Consider the following 26,544-nt stretch of genomic DNA (forward strand, 5'->3'; position numbering starts at 1 on the left):
ACAAATAACAATTGTGAGTGGAGCGAGCTATAAATCAACTGGTTCCTGTGTGCTAACAGAGATGTTGCCTTTGCAAGGGGTTGGCAGAACATTCAGTGAGGGCCAGATTCACAAAACTAACTGAAGACAAAATCCTAAACTTACTACTTTTGGTATTCACAGAATGCACTTACTACTTTTGGTATTCACAGAATGCACTTACTACTTTTGGTATTCTCAGAATGGATTTACGGCTTTATGTCCGCATTTGGGCCGGAGATTCCGACCCGGAGGTGGAGCTTCCGGCCAAGAGGTGGAGATTTTGGCCATGGCTAAATCTCTGCCACCGGCCGCAATCCCCGCCTCCGGGCCGGAAGCTCCGCCTCTGGGCCGTAATCGCCAGCCCGGGTGCGGACGTAAAGTTAGTAGTCGTAAATCCATTCTATGAATAACAAAAGTAGTAAGTGCATTTTATGAATACTAAAAGTAGTAAGCGCATTCTGGGAATACCAAAAGTAGTACGTTTAGGATTTTGTCTTAAGTTAATTCCGTGAATCGGGCCCTGAGAGAGTAACTTTCAGAAGTTGAGGGAATTACTGCCACCACAAACCCCACTTCCTCCCTGAACTAAATACTCGTAGGGTTCTATCATTAAAGCAGCAGCAAGAGTGCAAGCAGGACACAGAGATGTAAGCAGTCCACTGTACCCCAATCACAACTCTATTTTACAACTTTGCAACCATCTCACCCAATGCAAGACCGCATAGAGCTTTTCAGTTTAAGCAATGTCAAACAATCAGAGTGGCTGTAATATAAAACCCTAGCAAAAATGGTGAACTCCGTGACTTGCCAATATTTTTGGTGCTTGTTGGGTGGACCAAAAGAGGGAAGGATAAGGGTACTCTTGCTAAGCAGGAAAAATAATTTGTGGTGGCAGAAGGCTACCACCATGGAGTAAAATAAACTACCTTTTCTTTTGTCATCCTCTTCCCACTCCTTGCGGGGTGAGAAGTTATCTGCAACACAGAAATTGTTTACCTTTCTAAGTTAAAACAAAATACCATCAATATGGCTAACTTCCTCTCCCTGTCTGGAGAGTATACTGAGGAAGCAAACCGCACCAACCCCTGTGATTTTCATTTCTTTGTGACTGGTTTACTGTCACAAGCAGTATGATTCAGCTATTTTTTATTTGTAATTTTGGTTAGTTTTGCTGTAGCAAGCTCAGTTCTGTCTATATATGACTCTTAACCCAATTAATGTAGGTGCTATTGAGTGGGCCAGTCTGACTGTAGTAGTGACCCATGTAGACTCATTTGAATAGCAGCGGTCCAGTGATGGGGCAGAATTCTTGAATGTGCTTTAACAGTCATGTGGAATGCAGTAGCTTCCCTTCTACCACACACTTTATTGTTTGTTGGTTGAGCTGCGCAGTGGCGTTGCTTTTTACTCATAGGTTAAACAAGAGTTGCTACGGAATTAGATACCTACTTAGCAGGCAAAGCATCAAGTGGAACATGGCCTGCAGTCAGGATTATTTGAAGCACAAACTTTGACCAGTTGCCATTCCTGTGCTGGTCTCAGGTCATTATGGAGGGCAAGGTTGCATCTGAGACACCACTTGAAGCCAGTTATTGAGGCAGAAACTAAGCCTGACTCTAGTGATAAAATAACCATGGAATCAATATAACAAATGACCCAGAATGAAGCAGAAGTGGTCTTTGTAACAAGAGAGGGCCCAAAGAAAGATCTCACTGCCTGATGACATCATATTAGAGGATAATTAGAAAGAGGAGTTCCTACAACATGCAAGTGATAATCTCTTTTTTTAGGAACCTCGGAGACAAAAAATGGAACCTGAGAGTCTACAACTTCATTCTGCATTTAGAAAGGTCCTACTTCATGAAAGTAGTGATTTTAAGAAACGAAAATTGATGAGATTTCTCTCTAAATGTTACACCCTGTGTAAGTTCTCGGATCAGTTTCCCCCTGTGATGAAGGTGGATACATTTATGGTGCGGTTGTCCTCTCAGGGAGTGAGCATCTCTAGGATGCAACCCCATCAAAGGTGGTAGATGAAGGTTGAGGCAGCTGTCAAGAGAGCATATGCAGAGCCAAACCTCTCATTCAGGAGCAGCATGTATTCAAAATATGCAATCCATTCCTTGTTGAAGGACTAGATTAATTAGGGTGTGGATTTTCTTAAGCATTGTCCATTATGGAACAAAAAGTGAGGTTCCTTTGAGACATTTCTTTTGATGCTCTGGGATCTGCATCGGCTGCATCAGGAGTGTCTATTGCAACCAGAAGCTTAAAAGGCAGATGAACCTCTGAAGGACATGCTTACGCATCTTCTGTAGCATGTTCCCAGCTTTTTGGCCATCAGCTGATGGAGATGGTTAAAAAGTCTGCTGGTGATAGGAAACTCCTGACTCTAGTGAAGGCTGCAGCAAAAGGACGGAGGGTTTTGATTCAAAAGAGTATTCCGCCAGTTTCAACATCAAAAAATTTTCATCTCTTAAATTACCTGGCCCGGTCATCTCAAGAGCACAATCACCTGGTTCCTCTTCCAACCCAGATTACTCAGGTGCTCCAATGATGGCTTTAGTTACAGCTGTTAAATGATTGTTCTTCCTCCCTCCCTGAAGGTGCCTGCAACGAAAGCCTGTGAAAAAGGGGGCAGAGCAATCTTTGAGAAAAAACAGGTTCAGGGCAGCTGGGAGCTCTAAATGCTCTCAAGATCCTCCAGTTGGAAGGAATGAAGGCTGTACTGCTGGCCCTGTTGCACTTTGCCGCACAATTATTCTGTCAGGTGGTAATGATTTGTTCAGACAATTAGATATTCAGACCCTAATTGAATTACCTGGGAAGGATAGGCTCTGCTGACCTGCATTTGGGCAGTGAGTAGTTTACTCAATCTCTCTGCAGTCTATCTTCTGGGTAGGGAGATTATTTTGATCAATTCAGTCACACCTTTCCATTTGAAGGCTGCCTAGTTCTTCACTCAGGGTATTTCTCCAAATAGTACATGCTTGTACCCTTTTACTGCAAAAGGAAACACTCAGCTGCCCAGGTTTTTTAGTTGAATTACAACCCAGGAGTTTAGTCAGTGGATGCATTATGCTTTTCTTTCAATTATTTGAATCCAGGGATTCTACAGAAGATCCAGTTAAGTAAAGTCGAGGATGTGTTAGTGGTGTAATGTTAATTCTGGTGGACTTGGTTTTTTTCCTTCTTTTCCATTTGTCAGTAACCCCTCATGGAGTACTCTCCTTTGAGCCTTCCTGTCTGTTATCTCCACACCTGAGCAGGACATCTTTGCCTCGCCTGCAGTTGGAGATCTGGTGCTCAAAAGGATGAATCTTCAAGCTTTAGGCTGCTCGTCAGAGGTTGCTGCCTCAATACAGTAATAGATCCAGCAGTAGACCTCAAACCATGATTTAATGGGAAGCTCTGTTGATGCTTGTTTGTACTCCGTTGGGGGCCCAAGCAGAGAGGAGGCCAGAGACCGGGATCAGGAGCCGGGTAGTGCAGGACTACACTCCCCAGCATCCCCTGTGCCAGGAGGTACCCTCAAAGACTCCCAGGGGCTCCCGCAGCGTGGGACGTGGGTGGGGGTGCCCGGACCAACGGCGGGCCTGTCTGGTCCGTCAAAGCCAGGATAAGGTTGGGCTGTGCTGGGCCCCCCCCTAAGTACTGCAGGAGAGTACCTGGATATCCATTCTGAATTCCCTGTCTGATGTACTGTGCTTTCATTTATCTAAATGTTTTGAGAACAGTGTGCTTTATTTTGATGTAAAGAATGCCTGCCTATCCAGTGCACTCCAACTTTGCGTCTGAGCTATCTATGCCTAACTTACATTATCTTTTTAGTAAAGCCACACAAATGACCAGGCTCCAAGCATGTCTAGCATGTTACCACCTCCCCGCATGTGCTCAATAATTACTTAACTCGAACCATGGATATGGTGTCAAGTGAGATCTGGCTGGTTGAACGTTGCCTTTCTCTTACGACTGAAGAGGCCAACCATCCTCACATTGATCAGAGTTGCAACGAGCCTTTACCAACACAGAGTGCTGTTGGGATAATAAGTCCACCTAAGGAAACTAAGGACTTTGACCTCTACTGTGATGGAGCCTTATAGGGAGGGTATAGGCCCAGCAAGCGTGGGAGCTGCACTTGGAAGGGAGCATGTGCCTGGCTCAACAAGTACTAATGGCGTTGATCAGCCCTGTGTCTCCGAAGGGGAAAGTGGTCCTAGATCTAAGAGGAGGAAAATCGCTAAATCTACTAAGTCGAGAAGTTCTGTAAAAGTTCTGTCAAAATTAGCAATCTTCCCTCACAAAACAAATCTGCAGATGGTGTTTTATCTGGGGGGCTGGTGGAGCCCATGGAGAATACATGGGGTGCTCTGAACAAATGCCTAAGTGATCTCTTGGACTCCAAGTTACTCAAAGTTACGCCCCATTCTTGATCGACTGGACAAAATTTAATCCAACATGGAAAAGTCAACGGATTCCCAGTCCTCAATTTCCACTAGCACCCAGTATTCAGCCTGTGATTTTACCTCTACTTCCACTGACCAAAGCAAGGGTGCTTCCCATCCACTTGAAATTTTGCCATCATCTCTACCTGCTGCTTGTCCTGCAGCATTCCCTACAGACATGGCTATTCTTCCTGTGATAGATGTTCCACCAGCATCGGCTCCATATGTTGTCGTATTGACTAACATGTCTAGACTCACAGAAACTAATGTGGAAACTACTACAGGACTAATGAATACATCCATTCATTGGTTGAATAACAACGTTACTGGTAGCTGGGACATTTGAAGAGACATTTTGATGGCCAGGCGGGTGAGAGAGGATGTATGACGTTACAACGCATACTTTTACTCCGCATACCATTACAACGCGGTATTTACAACGAATACCGTTACAACGCATAGCGCTTTGGGGTGCTGGATAGTGGTAAGTATAATTTACTATTCTAACTCCAGTCCCCGTGGACCCTAGGGAAGGTGTTGGATAGTAAATTAAACTTACCTCTTATCCTAGAGCGCCCCCCAGCGCAATGCGTTGTAATGTCATGCGTTGTAATGCCCGCGTTGTAATGGTAGTGCGGAGTAAAAGTTGCGTCGTAACGGGTGTATACCGTGAGAGACATTGGGGGTAGGGGCTTGTGGAAAAATTGACATGTTATTGTGGTAAACTATCATTCGCCAAAGGTAGTGCAAGAAATACTGTACAAAGCTAGAATGGGAATGGTTAAAGATAGTTTCATCAAGATAGTCCCCCTTGGCTTCTTTTTTCAGCACTTGGTGAGTCACCCAGGTACCTCTGGTAGTTTTCTTTCCAGAGACTCTGCACTGTTCGCCCCCCCTTCACTATCACTCCACCTATCCAATAGATTTGCCCCACTCGTTGGCTTGGAAGAAATCAACTGACGGTTTGGGGAGGTGTCCGCCTACACGGTCTACCAGGAGGCGGACAGGTCACTTGCAAGCCCAGTTCTTGTTACCCAAACACCATCCCCACCCAACTTAATCCCACACTCTTGGTGTCAGGTATAGAGGAGGTGGGCAGGGTTTCTTGTGATCCCAGTCCTACTGTATTAACAAATTATATTCTACTGCATGACTATCCATGGGGAGAACCTTGTACCGGGAACAGCCTGGTGGATTCTGCTAATTTAACTTCAGTTTATCATTTGCCCCTCAGTTCCCTATTGCTTCCCCCCACTATGGTAAGCTCAAGTTTAGGCAACGATAAAGGTCATATAGATAATGTCTGTTTGAAAATCCTAAATTGGAATATAGAGTGTATAGCCTGAAAGATCGTACTGGAGGGATGGCATTTTTTTATCATGACCTATGATATAGTCTTTATGAAAGAAACGTGAGAGTGTAAGGATATTGTTTTTGATGGATTTCTTATTTTAGACTGCCCGCTATTCCTTCTATATCAGGAAGAGCTAAGCGGGGCTTGTCTGCCTAGTTCAAAGTGGAATTTGCTGGCATGATTGTTTAGTTATTTCAGGGGCAGGCGCAGGCGCAGGCTTTTTGTCTTTCCTGGAAAGAAACTTTTAAGCTGTACCTGGTACATTTTTATGATAATAATTTTACATCTAAGGGTAATTTAAAAGGACTTTTTGTGTTGATTAACATGCTCGCGGAGAGAGAGGCTCGTGGGGATCGTCCTTTTAAATTGGTGGTGGTGGGGTATTTTAATGCCAAACAAGGACTTCGATTAGCCTAAAAAATTCATCTCCAGCTATGTCGCCCTAAGGGCATGTGTGTGCGCAACATGAAGCTTTGAAAAATGCAAAAAAGTGTTTTTTTCAAAGTTTTAGCAAATTACCATGAAGTCCAACTTCATGGTAATTTGCTCCCCCTCTTAGCGAATTCGCTATTTTTTTTACTTTCCTGCATTGCATTTAAGGAATCTCAATTTGGGATTCCTTAAATGCAATCGCAATTTAAGGAATCTCAATTTAGAGATTCCTTAAATTGCGATTTTTGCATTTGGGATGATGCAACCCAAATGCAAAAATACCAGGAGCAAAAGTGCAGATTCTGCCCATTTGCTCCCGGTATTTACTTTGATGCATCAGCCAGCAAATACTTTTATAAAGCATTAGCTTCTTCAGATGGGAGGTAGTTAGTGGGTTTTTGATGTATTGCACCCGTGCATCCTCCCGCTATAGGGCCATAGTCCTGGGCACATGTCGTGAGGATATAAAGGAGTTGCGGTAGTCTTTACTGGTAAAGTATTTTGAGGTCGACACCAGTGTGTTCTTGAGCGATATTTAATGGGAAAAAATCATATGGAATCAAACAATCAGCCGACACGTGTTTCGTCACAATGCATGGGCTTGTGACTCTTCAGGGCTGAGGGGGATACAAAACATAGGATCAGGGGAGTATGGAAAATAGTGCATTGACTCAATAGATTGGAAAAAACCGTTGTGGGTTCTTGACTCACAATAACAACGGGGGTTAATGGGTAGTTCCCCCGACCTGGCGGCACCGTTTACACCGACAGCACACATAACCCAGAAACGCATATCAGTCTGAGCGCCAATCTTCCTGAACATACCTAAAAGCCCAGCAGCCTAGTTATGACTTACTGGTGTTCCCTAGGACCTTGCCCCATTCTCACCTTATGTCGAGGATATTGGTCTCGTAAGTCGCTGTGCTCTACCTGAAAGCTGTACTTGTTTTTCGTCCCATAGGATAACATTGCAGCTTCTAAAAAATTTACAGTGTCAACTTTTTAAATGTAAGGTATTTCTCTTGCAAATTGTACTTACCTGATCATATTGATTGTGCTGCTTAAACATATATAGAGATAGGCGTTATTTTTTATAAATTGATGTGGATCTCCTTAGTGAGCCGTGTGCATAATTTATTGGCTGTGTGTTGATTTTTCAGATATATAACACTCCTCTCTGATAAGTCTAAGGCTGCTCAATCCCACTACCCCCTAGAAGAGCACCTTGGGTTTGCTAGATCAAGCCCCTGTCCACCCGTAAGGGAATAAATGGACTCTTTGAACGAAATATCTCATTTTGGTATGTCATATAAAGAGCCAGCTTCCTACAGTAGATAAACCATTTCTGTGTTATAGATGACATCTCAGCCAGTAAGGATGGTGAAGAGGAAGATCTGAAGTTGGAGAAATGAAGAAAACCAGTAAGGAACTTAGCCAGCCAGGTATTCAGTCTGGCCTAGCGATAAGCCAGATGGTAGGAGACCCAATACCCACAGATATATGTAGTTGTCATAGCTGCCAAGGTTTCATATTGCTGTGTGTGACATTTTCATAATTTAGTGTAATTATGAGTGACATTTGAACGACTGTGAGTGACACTTTCTCTCGAGCAAAATCAAGCAATGAAGACAAGGGAAACATATAAATATCAGAAATGACCCCCATCTGAGCAATGAGAAATTCAAAGATGTTAACTGCTGCAAAGTACCAGAAATGGAAAGGCACTAACCTAGTGCCCTTGTAACCTGAAGTGACATTTGAGGAGCTCAGTGGAACGAAGTGGTGATTGCTTGCCTATTGTGCAATTAGAGAAGGACTCCAAACAGCAGGAAGCCATCATTTAGAGATGGCAGTTAATGGGTCACCTGCCGAAAACTGATGGCTATAAAATCTGTCTACCTCTCAGTACCCCTCAGTCCCGCCCCTCCTCATTCAGAGGATGGGTACATTGGTGTGTTCGATGCTGAATCTACAGTAGCTACACTGTCATAGAAGCCTTGCGGGAGGGATGTGAGGCTTCACCTGCTAGAATTCGGTATGGCATTACATAAGAAGGCAAACCAAATCTGAGGTGGTTTTTTTCTGCATTCACGATACAGAACATGGTTGTGCTGGTCATGGAAAAATGATCAATTGTTGCTGACTTTGGCAAGGGGAGCCAGGTTCGAGTCTCGGTGAAGCCGGCTCAAAATCCTGTGATTCTTGGCAAATCAGTTTCCACATGCCCAACAAAAACGAATGTGTCCTTGTAATATAACTGATGAAAGTAAAGCCCTTCAATACCATCGGCTCATGTTCACACAATAAAAAAAACTGCAAAAGAAAGCGCGCCCTGGGAGAAAAGTCCCAGTGTGTTTGGAACACTGACTCTAAAGCGCCAACTAAATAAGGCAAAGCTTGAAACCTCCTTTGCTCTGGGGGTCCCGCGAAAAAGCCAACCGAATCTCCACTGCGACCGCCGTGGCACAGTAGTTTGGGGAACACTGTAATATGGCAATGAAAGTATGTCGTTTGATAGATGAAGTCTAAGTTGGGCACGAGGCTGCAGGGTCAGCGATGACAGCTCCTTAACACCCCAGTAGCTTGGCAACTCGGTAGCTGAAGTCTGAATGAGGCCGTAATTGCTTTATTATTTAGAAAGGGTCAAGCTGGCTGCAATAAGTTTGGCGGGGGTAAATTAACAGCTGGGCTACAGGCACAGCGACAGCCTGAGTCGAGGTGCCTGCAGCACAGCAGCGTTGTGAACGGCGCCATCATTCAATTTGCAGCGCCACCAACAAAACGGGCAGCCATGAGGCGCACCTTATTCAAAACTCCCCGCTCCAGCAGCAGGATGTGACGTCCCCAGCGGCACCGCAATGTAGCATGACCTGACTGGGCTCAGCATTCTAGTCATTGGATCATGACGCCAGGCTATCGGTCAGTGCCGCCCCGTATGGGAATGATCACAATAATAAATCATTACACGTTTGAAGCACTAATGCAGTTGAGTGTGTTGTGAGGCTGCCGGTAGTTCCTTACCTATCAGTGCGAGCCCCAAGCCTGCGGGAGCACAGCGCACTCAGTGCACGAAACTGGGGGCGCAGCACGCTTGTAGCTGCCACACTTTGTGTTTTCAGTGACAGCTGAAACACAAGTCACAATACCTATGTTTGACAATGCATTTCTGTACGCCGGGCCGTTTCTAGGTCTTTTGCCGCCCTAGGCAAGAATTGAAAAATGCCACCCCTCCTTTACTACCATCACTCTCTCCCCCATCATCCAGGCTAGAAGAAAGACACATCAAACATTAAATACCACTGAAATTCACAACAAAAATAAAACACTGAAAACTGGACAGGCTGATGAATGGCTCAGCTTGTGCTCTGACTCTCAACCAGACTCTGCATTGCCTATCCTCATTAATTTTCTGACCCCTCTCACCCAAGACTGAATTGCAAATGGCTGGAGTGGCTTAGTGGGTGTAAAAAAGGATGAATTTGGATGATGCACTATTTAGTTATAAGTGGCTGAATTTAATAGAAAGATCTCACCCGTGCCTTTTTTATTTTTCCCTGTGAGATGTTCTGAGTATGATGGGTATTCCCAGAACTAGAACTCGTGCTCTGGTTGCAGTATGACTTAAGCTGCTTCTCACTGAGGAAGGAGGACCTTTAAGGACGACACCAGTTCGGGGTTACTTGTGTTCTCATATAGGTGGGATCTGACCTATTAGTTCAGACTGGACTGCTCCTATTAGCACATGATAATGTATATTTTGAATATGTCCAGCCTCCATCTGTATAGGCATTTTGGGCTATTTCATCAATTGGTTTGAAACTCAGATTTGTTTCCAGCGGCTGAGAATAATTCAAAAATTTCAATCAAAACTTTTTCTTTAATGATGTCTTGGCTATGATGAAATAAATATAGTCTTGAAAACTGGGTAACGTTTCTGCTGGAAGCAGAATTGCTTTGTTGGATGTCTATATTTTTTAAGGCATTATTAGTACTGTGGGGAGTGAAAAGTTGTTACCTGAGGAAATTATCTTTATAAAGACAGTGCAGAAAACATGTTCCTTTTAGTTCTTGCACCTTGAGGCCTAAACAACCACCAAGGTACATCGAATCAGAATACAGATTGTCACTTCCACACACGCCTTCCAGTCTACCTTAATGAGATTATAAGAGAAAGGTTTCAAAGACATGTTTTTTCTCTTTTACTAGACAAAAGGGAATAATTGACCCAGTTTGGTATTTAAGCGATTTGTGTTCACTTTTTTCATACACTTACGAATTTATCAAATGCAATAACTTGTAAAAGCAAATTTGTACTCAGAATGATGCCCAAGTCAGAAATGCTTTCACAGGCGTGGTCATTTAATATACTCGCTGTTGTTTATTTTCGTTTTCATTTTTAGATTGATATTATATATTTTTTTAAATGTGAATTATGGAAGCATTTTCAACAGAAAATGCCACGTCTACCTTATCTAGAGTCAATAAAAGACCAGAAGAACATCACACTCCCTGTGACCCCAATAGCATCACTGGGTTGATTTCTTGTCCAACTCTTCACCCCTCAGCAGCTTCCTATTGGCTACAGAGGGGCTAAGGTAATTGCAATGGCTGGAAACTATAGAAAGTAAACAAGATTCTTGGGGCGGCATTAGTAGTGTTCATTCGAAAGGGGCTTGCAATTCCTGTTACAGTCAAGTCCACTGGGAGGTCCTTTGTGCATCAGGATTGGTTGGCTACTAGTCGAGTCAGGGGTGCCTGAAGGTACCCCTGACTCGGCAGGCTATTAAAGCTCAGAGTTAGTACCACAGAGGCCTGATACACGGAAGGTGACAGGGAAAGGTCAGGTGGAAGGAGACTTTAAATAATTAGTTTGAAAGTTATGTCCAGCCCATCTCCAGCTCACAAGAACTTCTGTATATTACGTGCTAAATAGTCCATAAGTTCTGCATGTTCAAAAAGCACCCTTGCTTATGAATTAAACAGATATTAAAATTATTGTATGCTGTTTGTCCCTCACAGCAGTTTTTAAGACCTGTACTTTTGCAGAACGATATTGCTGCCCCTTTAACACTGCCATCATGAATTAGATTGAGAGCTTGCTTTAATGGATTTCATCTAAAGATAAACGTTTTTTTAAGCCGTGCACATTTATTATAGAGTAGTTGGTGATTTGATGCTGTCGATCTAGTCCTTCTTATTTCAACATGCAGTCCTGACTCTCCATTATAAGCAAACCCATGAGCTGACTGTATCAAGTAAAACAGTTGTACAATCTGCCGGCTTGAGAGCAATTAGCGGCGCATGCTGAAGTAGGGAAACGTTAATGCCTGCAGGAACACATAGGTGACGGGGTCATGTTTAATCTGTGACGGTATTCAGTTGCCAGGGTATCTCAGTTAATTAAAAAAGTAATGGTGACAAGATTGCGCGTTTTTTTCTTGAACTGTAGATTAACTCCACTTGTTGAATGTACTGGGGATTCCCAAATTCGTGTTTTTGCCGCCCTCCCCCTTTTGCCGCCCTAGGCAGCCGCCTAGTCCTGCCTAATGGTAGAAACGGCCCTGTCTGTACGGAAATGTGGATTACCACACTGAAATGCGTAAGTGTAACGCCTGATGCATGGTATTTGGCAGGAATGTGTTGTTATATCATAATAGCACAAAGATTTAGTACATAAGGCACTCAAATTACAGTGGCTTTTGCACAGCACTACCATCAGAAAAGGCTTAATGATATGCTTCAATTCACCACTGCGTGACCAACCACCTCCGATCTGTGACTTGTGTACTTACGATCCCAGCACCTCCATAAAGATGAATGTGTCCCGTATGTTGTTTGTTTGCTTCTTCCAGGCACTTCCATCTTCCTCTTCCTTACGGCCCATTTTCTCCAGAGTTGATTTTGGAAATTCTACCAATGAAACAAAACAAAGAAACATGAACAAACTCTTTGCTGTGAGCCACCCGCAGAAAACTAGTAATGATTAGTGTAACAAATCTTATCAGAGTAAGTGCTACCCTGAGGCCGCTGAATAGAGCCGCCGTAATAATGGACCATGTCCTCACTGTCTATCCTCTAAAGTGAATTTCTAGAGCGCAAAGATTTCACAAATTACTCGTATGCTAAGACTAGAAATTATTTGGGTCCAGATGCAGGTAATCTTAATTTACCTATTCTTAAATACCGAATTTTACCGATTCGGTATTTAAGAATGGGTAAATGGGATGTAGATAATTTTTCGGTAAAAATTACCGAATAGGTAAGATTCGGTAATTAAGAATCGGTATTTACCGAATCGGTATATACCGATTCAGTAATTCCCATTCATTCCTATGGTCCTGGAGGGCCATAGGAATGAATGGGAATTACCGATTCGGTAAATACCGATTCGGTAAATACCGAATCAGTAAATACCGAAACAGAAATAGGGGGAACCCGTTCAAGGGTGGCAGGGTGTCCCATTGACATCCTTAGCACCCCTGAATAGTGCATGGGTGTACATGTGGCAGACATACATGCCCTAAGGGCATGTATGTCTGCCACATGGCACTGAATAAAAAGCAAAAAATTGCTTTTTAAAAGGAATTTGTTATTTACCACCAACTAATAGTTGGTGGTAAATAACGAATCCTTAAATGTAAGAAGCACTCACTTGAGTGCTCCCTACATTACAGATTCGGTAATTTACCGAATCGGTATTTTAAGAATTCGGTAATTTACCGATTTCTTATATTGCCGATTCGGTAAATTACGGAATCCTGAAATGTGGCCTGCTACATCTGAAAAGCCTAATACCAGTCGGTAACGGTCGAAATTCGGTAATTTCGGCCATTACCGACCGGTATTAGGCTTCCTACATCTGGCCCAAAATGTTTACATGGCAGTCCTGCAAAGGCAGGTGTTATTACTATGTAATTTAATGGACCTCGGTTTATCATCACCAAAAGGAGTAACAGCTGAATTGACCCTGCTGGGCAAACAAAATGTTTGCAGTGAGTGCTTTACTTGTTGAGCCATCCTGGCAATGTTAGATAATGATGGCAGTCTTCTAGGAATCTGTACATGTAGAAACAATATCCACAATACTAAATAAAAAACAGTTTTCTCCGGGTAAGATGAATTTAACCTTTACCGACTTCCAACACTACCTCTGTCTTGGCTAAAAAAATAAATCAGATATCATTTGGGGATTTCGTGCATGCTATATCTTCTTCCTTTGTAGGTAATGCAATCACAGGCTTGGGATTTTAAAGATTAGCATGGGTCTGTTGCCCAATGAATGACTGGACCTTTGGTGGTTACCATATAAGAATAAGAAGGAGAAACCTTCAAAATAGATTCATTGCTAGACCCTCCTTGTTCAGCGCACTGGTTAGTAATGCAGTACTTTGGGTTATGCTTGCCAACTCTCTCAGTGGGTAAGATCCTAGGACGACATTGGAAGTGCTCAGAAGCTGCCTTTTGGGACTTTAAGTGTCTACAACTTGGAGGGACTATTTATTTTAATCCCTAAATTGGGCTGCAGAGTTGTGGCGACCGCTATTTACCGGGGGTGGCAGGGCGGGGGGATGGGCAGGGTTGTAAATGAAAAAAACTAAAACATTTACCTCAGCTTGCTGCCACTTCATGCTCCCGGAAGCAGGAACAGGAAGCACCCAGTCTCCTGACTCCCCTAGCCAATCACAACGTTGCAATGCAGCACTGTGATTAGTCTGAGCACTGTGGAGCGGCGCTCAGACAGGGAATGGGAGCCTCAGCCTGGAGCATGTTCTGCACTGCATTATAGCCTGGGTGCAGAACATGCAAAGTGCGATGACGGTTTGGCCGGCCCAAAAGGACCGGTTGAAGCGTCATTGCGCACCTTGGAGTGGCCAAACCACTCTTTCCCCGCCCTGCTCTGGCAGTCCAGCCTGCAGCACACCAGTAAAGGTTAACTAAAATCATAACAACTAGCGTTAATATCATTTTAGTTTTCTTTTTCTTTAACTACTGCTCACAGAGCAATTAGGCGACGCTCCTCCGCCTTAGCGAAGGAGCCGCCACTGCTGCAAGGATTCTGGCAGCTGCTTGGATCATGAGCCCATCCCTACCACAGTGTCTGCCACAAAGTGCTGATCTGTGCACTACAGCGTGCAACAGATTGGCCTTTGCAGTAGTTTGGTCAATAAAGATTGACTTAGTGTGGAGCCCTAATCAGTGCTTTGTGGACTTTGACTGGGGCCTCCCTCATAAAAAGCAAGTATGGATTACTCATAATTAGGAAGTGTCTGGTCCTTCCTGGGATTGCACTGTTACACAGCCTTACTCTGAAGGGTTTCCAGTCTGTAGGTGACGACCACCGGGCTGACACACACAACGGGGGGCGGGGGAGGCTGTAGCCCTTTGAGCCCAATGGGCGTTGCGTGCCTGGTGACGATCCTTACTAGTGGAGAAACATGAGAAGATAAAAACTTCTAAAAGGGTGCGAACAGTCTGGAGGCGGAACATTTGCATGTTTAATGTCATGAGTTGACTGCAGCTCCTATTCTTTTGGTTCGATTGGGTCTGTGGTGGGAACTGGAATGATATTTTTCTGATTTTATAGGTGTGCGAAGAGGGTGTTCAAGTGGTTAAGATATAAGCTTTGACACCCGAGTCTTGTGGTCTAATCCCACTTCCCTCTTTATTTTTTGCTTTGTTTTTGAGCACTTTGGGCTGTACATTGAGGGTGCCTTGAAACTACGAACTTATTTCTAAAGTGCTGTGTATTTTTAGACATTTACATATATTTACATTTTCCATGTAAGTCATTTCTTCGTGTGTCCCTGGGGATGAGCAGGTAATATGAATCCATCCTGTTTCCTAAAGCCAGAAGCACTAGAGCCTTTCATGAGGATTCTGGGCTCGTAACTCTCTCTCTCCCTCTTGCTATCTCGCCTGAACCTGACTTTCACACTGCATGGTGGGAAAATGTAATTTTTCGCTTGAGTGGAAGTTTGAAGATGACTTCTTCTCAGATTTAATATGAAATAATAACTAGCTGTGTCAATGGGAACATGACAGGTGTGCTGGGGTTTAGCCTGCACAGCTGTGTCCCACAAACCCTCATCACATCCCAAAATCCTTTTCCTTCTATAGCTTTTTAACATCTGAGCCACTTAAAAATGCACTGTGACTTCAATGCAAAGCAGAAAGTTTTTTTCAGCCTGATCATGAATAATTAATGTACAAGTTTTTCTTTGAAGCTTAGATTGCCCATTTCTTTATTAAAATCAATGTTTTTCTAATTGCTAAAACGCTAGCCTGTGGAAATGAGGATCCAGGGTCCTACAGTTCATTCACTTTCTTTGAATGCGAAGAGGGATACAAACGTGAATCACTTATAGTTGAATAATCTTTAACTTTAATGTACTCTGATCTGTTTCAAAGAGATGAAAAATACCACATTCCGTAAGCAACTTTGATGTGTCTATAGAGACTTGAGTTGTGTAATCAGAAGAAGAATTACTGTTGCAGAGTGGTAATGAGATCTTGGACATTTGGCACACAATTATAAGAATCACTTGCCACCTAAGCTTTTTTCCTTTGAGTATATTTTGTGATTCTTAGTGGATTACCATTGGCTTCTTAATGGCACACCAGAGCATTTCAAGTGAACGACAGGAATAGTGTGTACTAGATTGCATGTAAAATAGTCAAATAGGGTTTTTGTGAGAGTTCCTTGTTGAAAGTGTAATCAATTCGCATAATTTGCTTTTGCATAATAACACACATTCTTGAAAAATTATGCAACATCCTTCCTTTAGTACTATATTTTAGCCTGCAAGTTGTCTCTGCATCAATTTTTGACACACTCAGTTACACATTTCGCTTTAAAAGATGGTACGAAAAGCACAATTGCCGTGAACAGCAGGTACTCGCGCACTGCTTGTTCATGCTTTTCTTGTGCTCAAGCGATGTAAATTTGCTGCGGATGGTGCCGTAATTATGTGTCGCATAATGCCATAAATTTGAAAATTATGTTTGACATAGGTATCACAAAATGTCCTAAATTACACATATTAAACTGCCATTATTTACATTTCACTCATGCTTAGTAATCAGCAATGATAAGACAATAGAATGTGAAGAGAATGTAAAATAAATAGTGCAAAAGTGTGTGCGTGATGTCAATCATAGGTATTGTACTGGAAGGATCCTTGACTGTAATGCTGGTTTTATGCTACTTAAATACATAGCATCCATTTATCCGGGTAAAAGGTTACAGCTTTGTGCCATATAACCAGGGCATAAAATCATTTTTTCTAATTACAACTATGTTTGTCCTAGCAACATACTAGATTACTAACTGGGCGGAAACCTTCCCTCAAATTAATAATCAGAATCTCTCAAAAATCTTTCAATAATGTTTCGAGATTTGGAAATGTTTTAAATAATTCTTGCATAAATTTGTGAAAGTGAACCTCACATCTTCACAGGCTCCACGCAACACATACACTAAAAAATCCTCAAGCAGAAAGACATTTAGATTGGTGGCCCCTAGGAAAGCGCACAAATATTTCATGTGCTTTGTACAAAATTTGAGCTTTCTCAAAGGAATTGCTTCACAGAAGTATGTATGGTACCGTGCCAGGGAATAAACAAAAGACTCAAAGCCTGATGTACGAATTGTCCATTCTCAAAAAGTGGTTACAAAATAAGCACTGACTTTCTGTGAACGGAAAGGAATTTTGTGAACTGACCTATTTACTAATAAATTTGGTTCACACAATTCTGAATCATATTGGTTCACAATTCGAGCTTCCTCAAGAATGTGCTTTAGGCAGGTCGCAAATTGCAAACCACAATAGCTAGCTAGAGCCACGGACATGATGGCCGGATGGGGTCAGCAGACTAGCATGTCTTTGACTAATTTTAAATAAAGCATTTTTCAAATGCAGCCTGTTTTCCTAAAAGTTAAACAGGATGTGTTTAAAAAAATGAAAAGTTAAACAAACCTTTTTTAGGAGTAGGCAGTACCATGGACCATTGCCTACTTCTAAAAATCTTTTTTATTAACATTCTCAAACGAAGGGGCTTCCTGGGGCACCCCATCTTGTTTGCGAATGGCATTCGATCAAATTTGAATTGGTGGTAAAATGTTAATACTGTGCGACCGGATTTTGGTCACAAAACAGTACATACTATAAAGAATCGGTATTTGGAAGTGACGCCCTAAACTTGACCCTTCTAAATAGCAATAACTAAATGTTTACTAACTCAAATAATGATTCAGAAAAACTTTTCCAAGGTTTAGTGATTACAAAAAGTAATTTATCAAATATGAGGGTTTGTACCCATTAAAACACTTTGTGCATCAGGCCCAAAATACTTGCATTACGTCCAGGGCACAAGTCCTGAAAAAAGAAGTGGGGGGACTAACCTAATTAATCAGTATGTGAGTGGCATCACAGCATGTGACATCACTGTGTGTGACATCGCGGCGAGTGATATCACATTGTGTGACATCACAATGTGTGATATCACAGGAAGTGGCATAAGATCTTAAGCCCTCACATATATGTGTAGCAGGTCTATCATGAGTACATTTGAGCACATTTTGAGTATACTTGCAAACCCTCCTGATTTAGGCAGAAGATTCACACTTTTGTAAGCTTCACATAAACCAATGTTGCCTTTTTTCAGCGTAAAGCTTCCTCTACCCATAGTGAATTGAAAGAAAAAATAGTGATATTTAAATTATTACAAATCCTCCTCAGGGGTAGTAAGAGTTATGTAAATGCTATTTATTTTGTGTAAATACTGGGAAAGACCAACACATCTGACATTCTTACAGTGGATAAATATCTCCTAAACAGAGCTTGAACAAAGTGAAAAGCTGCCTCTCAAGTATCTGTGAAGTGCTAACAAGGTGTGAGCCTTTGTTTCCCTCACTGCTGCATTTGCTTCTAGGTGTGAGGCTCCTGGCTGCTGCCAGTCAGGAGACACAAACAAAAGGAGGCCTGATGACCTCTCAAATTTGGGCCCATCAGGAGTCAGAAGTAAGAGAGACCCATCCCCTCCTGCACGTTGTTGCGACTGAAAGCAGATAACAACGTGTATGAGCTGCTGAAAGTGTCCCGGTGTTTGGAAATTACACCGGGACAAATTCAGCATCTTTTCCAGTGGGGCCCAACTTCTTGGCAGGGTGGATGGCGCCCACCCTGTGAAAAAAGTAGGTGGACGCCGTCCTCCTGCGTGTACCCCTGACTCCTGCCCTGATTACATCACTGGTTCTCATTTTAAAGTAATCGGCCTTTAAAATAGTCTGAGCTTTTGCTTGGGACCACTGAAAACAAAATGTCGGTGTTCAACTATGACAATTTCCAGACTAAAACATCTGGATGGACCTTGTTTTGGGGATGAAGTCCATAACATAAGCATCCAGAGAAGATTGTGCAGATTATCCTTTTCACTACACACTAGAGCTGACTTCTACCCTTTTCATTTGTGCATTGTATCATTAGATCATTGAATAAGGTTAACCTAAGCAAAAGAATAGTTGAGGACAGGGCCACACTGGCCAGAGCGGGAATCAGGTGCTTCCCCAGGAGGCTGGAAGGGGGGGGGATGGGGAGTTTTGCGGAGGTGGGGGTCAGGTTTTGCAGCGATGCTGCAACATCATCCCCAAGTAACAAAAGCAGCAAGCAAGCGTTTCTAGCCTCCCAGGCCCAGGCAATGCTTCCCGGGGCTGGTCTGAGAAAATTGCCAGGGATGCCTTGGGTTCCCAGTCCTGCCCTGGTTGAGGAATTGAATAAAGGGTTTCCAACAAGACCTCCAGGTTGAAAAGTAGCGGTCCAAACCCGCTGCTCTGTGGTCACTGCAATCCTGGAGTGTCTCATGTAGCAGTTAAAGAGCCACTTCCATCCGAGCACCTCCTGTGCCTTCATTAAATAGAAGTTGCATCTTTGAAATGGGCAAAGTAATGAAGGATCACAACATATGGACCAGGAGACGGGGAAAGATGAGCAGTGAGGGCAAGAATGCAGGTCAGAGATTGGCTTGGAGGTGGAAACAGAGGGGGCACATGGAGCATGGCGGCAGGATGAAGGCACATGCATTGCGTTAGTGAAGGCAGAAAGAGGGGCACGTCATCTATGGGGGCAGAATGAACGGAGGTATTTAAAGCCACTTGTTTTGTTGATCTCCCTTGGAGTAGGGAGATATGCTTTAAATCAGTGCTGCTAATTCTATGACCACTCAGATGTGCCCCACAGGTAATTCCTTGTGATCTTTTCACGGAGTTCAGCAATGTTTTCTGAAAAAGAGAGCATCCAAGCAAAACAAGTGGAGTTGCATACCTACATGGTATTCTATATATTTATCAGTTTCACTATCATTAGGCATAGTTATTTATCCACATCCATCATGTTGGCATACACGACTTCTATTAGTAGATACCAGAATATGGCCCCTACTTGACATTTTGGTGACCTTTGAACCCAGGTCATCATTTTAACTTCCAATGTGATACATTACCTTGTGGAGTAGTGACATGATGGTTGTGCGAATTATAGTGTTCAATTTAATGTATGAATATCCCCAACCTTTACTCCATGGTACAGAGTGCCAAGAATGAAAGAAACTCACAACATTGTCTGGGAGGCGAAGAACACACAACAATAGTGAAGAGGGAATCGGAGGCCAAGGTCCTTGATAGAACAAAAGTAATGGATGTCTTAAATTTGAGGTTAAGTTTCTCGTCTTGTACATGAAAGGACTATACATAAAACTATATCCATCCAATTTGGCAGAAGTTATCTGCTGTTAATGTAATATGTTAAAATAATATAATATCTCCATCATGTATATCCTTTAAATCTCAGATAGGAGCTGGTGCTATTCTTTCTGTGATTATGATAGTTGGCAAGCTATTCTTGCGCGATACATGTATCACGTATGGTCTAAGTATCTGGGATTCGGTAAGGACTTTTTATCAGACAAAAGACGAGAGAAACCCTTCATGGAATGCAGCTTTGTCTCCCTTTTGTTCAAAGTGAATTCCCAAATTCATTTTTCACAGGTGTTTGCTCTAATGCGAATTCCATTTTTGATGCATTCCACTTTCATTAAAGCATTTTGTGTGAGTTCTCTAAGTCGCTATGCCTTAAGGGTTCTTTGTCTCCCAGGCATTGAAAAGAGAAGTTGCTAGTTCATCCCACGCAAAGATCAGGAAACAGACTCCGAGAGATCTCTCGCGGACAGCAGTGGGTGGGAAAAGGAAAACCTGCCTACTTTTGCCTTATATTAAAGTCTGAACTGGTTCAATATAGTCTCTTGACAGCGTCATTGGTTTTTCTTTACAAAGAAGCACCACAAAGCAAGGAGGTTAGATTAAAAGACGTGAACAGCAGCACTTTCAAAGCTAGCCTTGAAGATGCCTCCCAGGTCAATCTTTCAATTCAAAGCACTTCCCGCCTGAATCACATTGGCTGCGGAGGAGGCAACTTGTCTCTCTCCGCAGAGGGAAGAGTGACTCACCGAAAGAGAAGAAATGAGGCTGTGTGCAATCCTGAGAAGGCAGACACCTCACCTCTTCCACATTTAGAGCAGTCACAACCATAACTTCTCTGAATAACCACAACGACACTCGAACTAAGCTTTTTGGTGCTAAAAATGTATTGTTCATGACTATGGGCTTTTTTTGCAATAATTTGTCTGAGGGACGCCAAAGACAGCGCTTTGTTAAGATCCATCATGTTTAGAAGGTCTCGAGAAGAGGTGCACTTGTCGATATTTAAAAAAAGACCCATTCAAAGCACAGATAAGTATATCTGGCCAAGTGAACTTGAGTAACTGTTGAGTTGTGTACAGTAATTAATTTGTAAAAAAAAATACGTGCCAGGTCTCTAGTCAGCAGGCAGGTTTCACCAGTCGATTTCTCCTGTTAACGTCTGTCCAGTCTATAACAGAATAAATAGGCTTACAGACCAACATCCTTGGTTTGAAGTCTGACCGCCATATTACAATGATGATGGTTGGAGTTCAAACCAGATGGTCAATCCAACTGTCTTCCAACGGACTCAGTGAGCCCGTCGACCAGTCAGAACCACCACATAATCCCTTAAGGATGGTGTTTCTACCGTCGGACTTATGATGTTGGTTTCCGACAGGCTTTCCATGCCGGGCTTTCCGACATGGAAAGCCTGTCAGAAAGTGACTTTGGGGGCCCCCCAGCAGGCTCACCTTCCCTCCGCAGACTACAATTGTGGGCCGGGAAATCCCTACACCGTGTGGCAGGTAGGTAACAGTACCTGCCACACGGTGCAGGGATTTACAGTAACTCCCATTTCTCTATGAGAGCTTGCTCTGTGGCCGGTTTCCGACCACCGCACAAGCTCCAGTAGGGAAAAGGGAGTTTGCGACCGCATCATGTGTGGTATCATCACAAATACAGTTTTGGACAGCTGACCCGAGCTTGGTTGCTTCCGAAAGCGCAGAGATGTCAGTCTGAGGCAACTCCGACCGACATAATAATCAGGCCCTTAATCTCCCTGTGTCTACCATAACTGAATGTGTCTTTAACTGGTGCTCATGAAAAGCACCGGTGTTGATGATTAAGTGCTGGTGCCTGAAACCACCAACTCAAATTAAGCACTGGTTGCTCAGGGAATTAAGAGAAATGCTTCATTTGAACTGTGCAATCAGTTTATAAGAAACTACCTCCAGTGTTCCTATTGAACTGCATGAGGAACTATTCTACTACTGAAAAGAACACTTAATCTCATTGCACTGTTTGCAGCATACAAAGATTTGTCTCCTAAATGCTATCTATACACACAAAAACGGAGGATATGTACAAGCAAGTGGAAAAGAGAGGCGTTAGCCTTCCTGGCTTAACGCCTCTCTCCTCCACTTCTGAAACACGAGGCTGCACCATATTTACAAGAATGTGGTGCAGCCTTGCATTTCCTCCCTGCGATGGGGCTAAGTTTAGCAAGTTAGCGCCAACGCAGGCACCCTTGCACCAGAGTGCAAGGTTGTCTGCGTGTAGGGGATGGTTTATGTGTAGGAAGGTGTCCCTTCCTCCACATTAGGAGGGTGGGCAGATGGGTGGCAGTCGGAGAGACCGACCACCACGAATCTGACTGTCAGAACTTCAATCCCTAAAATGGTGGCAGTGTCTGCCAGGCACTGCTGTAGGGATTATGATGTCCCTCCCCACCCGCTGTTTCATGGCGCGTTACCCACCATGAAAAGGATGGAAAGGGACATTGGGGATCCGTAGCGGGACCCCCTTCCTCCTGGCCCTTAGCTTCGGGGGGCACCGCAACAATGTGGCAGGCATCACATGGTCTCTATTTTTTGTACTGCGGCGTGTGCCACAGCCCGCAGCACCCACCGCAGTACAACATATAGACATTGCAACCGCCGTGGTGGCTGTCGACTACCAGTTGAGCGGTCCAATTTACAAAAGTATGGCGGTCGGACGAAAGTCCAACTGCCTTCATAATGAAGCCCTTAGTCACCAGTGATCCTCTTTACAAATTACAATGATGACGCAAAACACCTTCATATCATGGCAATAGCTTCAAACACATTTTTTTTAATTCTCCGTCTGCATTATGCTAGCATCCAGCACATCAAAAGAGATCTTCACGGTTACTGTAAAGTTGGCACCCCTCCCAACAAACAATAGCCATTTTAGGTATTTACAATCTCGGTTTATCAAACTGTCAGAGTTATTTGCCATCAAGATGAATTACATTCAATACCAGATTGATGAAAAAGCCTCCCTTAATACCACTGCTTCGCTTTCCTTTGTATTAGGGCAAAACAAAAAAAACTCATCCGCTTTGCAAAGATCTCAGCTGTGCAAGCAGTTATTAATCTCTCCCCTACAAGACATTCATACTCACTGTTGCATAGCTACCAAGCTTCCATAATAAAACAGCCGGATCCACTCCTCATCTTAAATATAGTAATTCTGTTTAATCATTTCCTAAATCAAGGTATTGTCCAGTTAGAGTGGGAGGCAGAAGCAGTCAAACCTCTTTTATAAAAAGTTGTCCTTCCAGAAAAGGCCCCTAAAACATCTCTCCAATATCCCTGTTATCTTATCTTAGAATATATTTAGGAAAAGTGGCATTTACACAGTAATACGCCTTTTTAGAGATGAGAAATATTTGACATTTCCATCAGGTAGGCTTCAGATCTGGTCACAACGCAGAAATGGTATTGAATTCAAGCTGACTAACCATGGCTTAGAAGTGGCTCTGATGCTTTCTAGAATGAAGAATGTTGGTCTCAATATTCTTGCTCTAAGATGGACCCACTCTTTTTCGATAGATCACACCAAATTTTTTTCTGTCACTTTTCAAGTCGGTGCCAGGTCAAGTTAAATGTGGAGTGCCAGGGGATTCTGCGCTTTCCCCTCTATTTTTTAAATTGTACATATTACTAATTGATACAGTAGGCTAAGGAAGTAAAGTTTTACATCTACTCTGATGATACCCAATACTTGTTTAAACTATCAGCTCTTCAAGCTTCTCCTTACACTTCATGAAGAGTTAATTGATACCATAATCAGTGTAGGTCAAAGGATAGCCTCTAATATTCTCAAATTGAATCCATTAAACACTAAACTGTTGTTCAGAAAAATTGCCACTCACAAATGGAAACCACCTTGATGTCCCGCAGGGAAAGGGCCTCCCTCTCTTCCATCGGTATTTGAACAAAATGTTGAGACGGACAAATTGTGATCCAAAAATGTTGTAAAGTAGAAATATCCTTGCCATGAATATTGTGCTTTCAGGTAAGTAATATTGTTGTTAAGAATATCGTTAAAAATATTGTTTTCAATAATACAGTTGTAAATAATATAGTTTTTGAATTAATGTAATGTGTTTTAGTTTACATATTAATTTTATGTGTTAGTATTGTTTGTATAATTATTATTATTTTTTTCAAACTATAGCTTGTAATTATAAGGGATTTTGAATTTTTTATTTAATTGTTAATTGTGATTCATAGTGTTGTAGCCGGTTGTTGGGTTTGTAGCGGGATAGGGTGGGAAGTTAATTAAGTAGTAAATAATTATTCATTAATTAATACTTTTTAAGTAAGTATGTGATTGATATTTATTATGTATAACATGTGATACTGATTTATCATACTTTTATTTTAGATGCAAGTTGCAATGCTTAACCCCTTCCATGCGGGGCTGTTTCCCCCGCTGTGCTGGGGGGCGGGGGGCGCGCACAGCGCCCCCATGCTCATGACGAGGTCAGCTCGTCATGAGCTACGGCGCTCCGGTGCTCATGACTAGCTGAGCTTGTCATGGCCACACCCGTTCCAATGGAACGCTCAGCACTGCAGGGGAATCAGCCCAGCATGCGAGCGTTCCACGGAACGGGCGCGGTCATGACGAGCTCAGCTCGTCATGAGCACCGGAGCGCCGTAGCTCATGACGACCTGAACTCGTCATGAGCGCTGAAGGGGTTAAAGGGGTATAGGGTGGGAATGTAATTATGTAATTTTTTATTAACAATTCATTTATAAGTATTTAATTGATTATTTATTATGTAAATTTAGTTTTAATTTAGATGTGGGCTGCTTGTTTTACAGGGGTATTTGGTGGGGAATTAATTGAGTAATACCAAACAATTAACTGTTGCTATTTAATTATGTAATTGTTTATACATTATGTAAATTGTATTATGCTTTTTCATTTTCATTACATTTTACATGTGGGTTAATATACTTGTAGCAGTATAGGGTGGAAAGGTAATTAAGTAGTAATTAAATAAGAATTATTTTTTAATTGAATATTAATTATTACACTGTTTATGAATTTTGTAATTGGATAATTGCTTCTTTTAATGCTTATATATATTTTATGTTAAGTAATAATGTTTATATTTCGAGTTTTTTTCATTTTTTCTAAATTAATAGGGTTATTCAAATTTGTAATGTGCTTGAAGTGAAGCTGTTGACCTATGGTTCACCTATTGTCGCTTAGACTGTAGTGGGAATAGTAAATCTAACCTCTCTGATGTCCAATGCTTTCTCTACTGTTGCACAGACTGGAGTGGGAATAGCAAATCTTACCCCTCCGAAGTTCAACGCTTTCCCTACTGTTCCACAAATTTGAGCGTGAATAGTAAAGTTTACCCCTCAGAAGCCCAATGCTTATCCCCATTTATTGCACAGACTGGAGTGGGAATATTATATTTAACCTCTCTAAAGTCCTACAATTTCTCTACAGTTGCATATTCCGCAGTGGGAATAGTATATATATTATTCCCAGACTCAAATACATTTCCTAATATTGGTTAAAAAATATTTTCAATATTTGTTTATAAATGTGAATATCTTAGTATTTGTTTATATTTGTATTTGTTTAAAATATATATATATATATATTTTGTAAATATGTTTTTTAATTTTTTTTTAATGTTTTCTGTTTGGCAATTTATTTAATGGCTTGAAATTGAACTGTCAATATTTTTTCTGTTCTGTGTAAAATATATATATATATATATATTCACTGAAAAAACCATAGGTTTCAGGTCATATATAGTTAGGAATTAGTATTTAAAAAACCATTGAAATTTCTCCTATATAGTTAGTTGTACTAACTATATTTCGCGCACCCGCAATCCACTGCTGATGATGTCACATATTACATCATTCATGACATGGTCAGTGACATCACGGATGACATCACTGATGACATCTCAAATGACATCACTGATGACATCATTGATGACATCTCAATTTACATAACTGATCACATCACTGATGATATCATTCATGTGATAATACGATGCACTTCTTCACACTCTAATATAACCTTTGATACACCCAGTGTTAAACACAGACTACCATTCTTGAAGCCATTGACACACCAATACCAGTTACTACATACGCACACACTGATTGCTAGATCTATACACACATCCAATCATTTACCCATAGAATCACTCATACATACAGCCACTCATCAATACAACACTATCATCTGCACTCAAACACCTATACAGACACTCACACTCTGCCACTCATCCATGGAGTTACTCACACATCTAGTCAGTCATGCAAAGAATCAATCACACTTTCATTTCCTTAACTATACAGTTATACACACAAAACCTTACTTATTCAAACATATACTAACACATACTTACTTTGTTATACAATTACTGATACAAGTACACAATGATCCATTCAGCCACTCGCACAATCAGTGGCTCTTATGTATAGTCATTTATATATGCCAGCTACCCACACACACACTCAGTCTCCCAGACAAATACTTGGGAAAACAATAAA

The 26,544-nt window shown here is 42.1% G+C and overlaps 1 protein-coding gene across 1 annotated transcript in view; it reads right to left on the bottom strand.

The window, feature by feature from the left end:
- LOC144753662 (calcium/calmodulin-dependent protein kinase type 1G-like) overlaps nt 1-26,544 on the bottom strand; it is a 338,654-nt gene that overhangs the window by 200,111 nt on the left and 111,999 nt on the right. The window contains exon 2 of the mRNA XM_078641277.1: nt 12,045-12,162. Within this exon, the coding sequence (XP_078497403.1) occupies nt 12,045-12,136 (92 nt within the window). The 5' untranslated portion in view covers nt 12,137-12,162. The remainder of the gene's footprint in view (nt 1-12,044; nt 12,163-26,544) is intronic.

This window comes from Lissotriton helveticus, chromosome 5_1, assembly GCF_964261635.1.
Source record: "Lissotriton helveticus chromosome 5_1, aLisHel1.1, whole genome shotgun sequence".
Taxonomy (NCBI): Eukaryota; Metazoa; Chordata; class Amphibia; order Caudata; family Salamandridae; genus Lissotriton; species Lissotriton helveticus.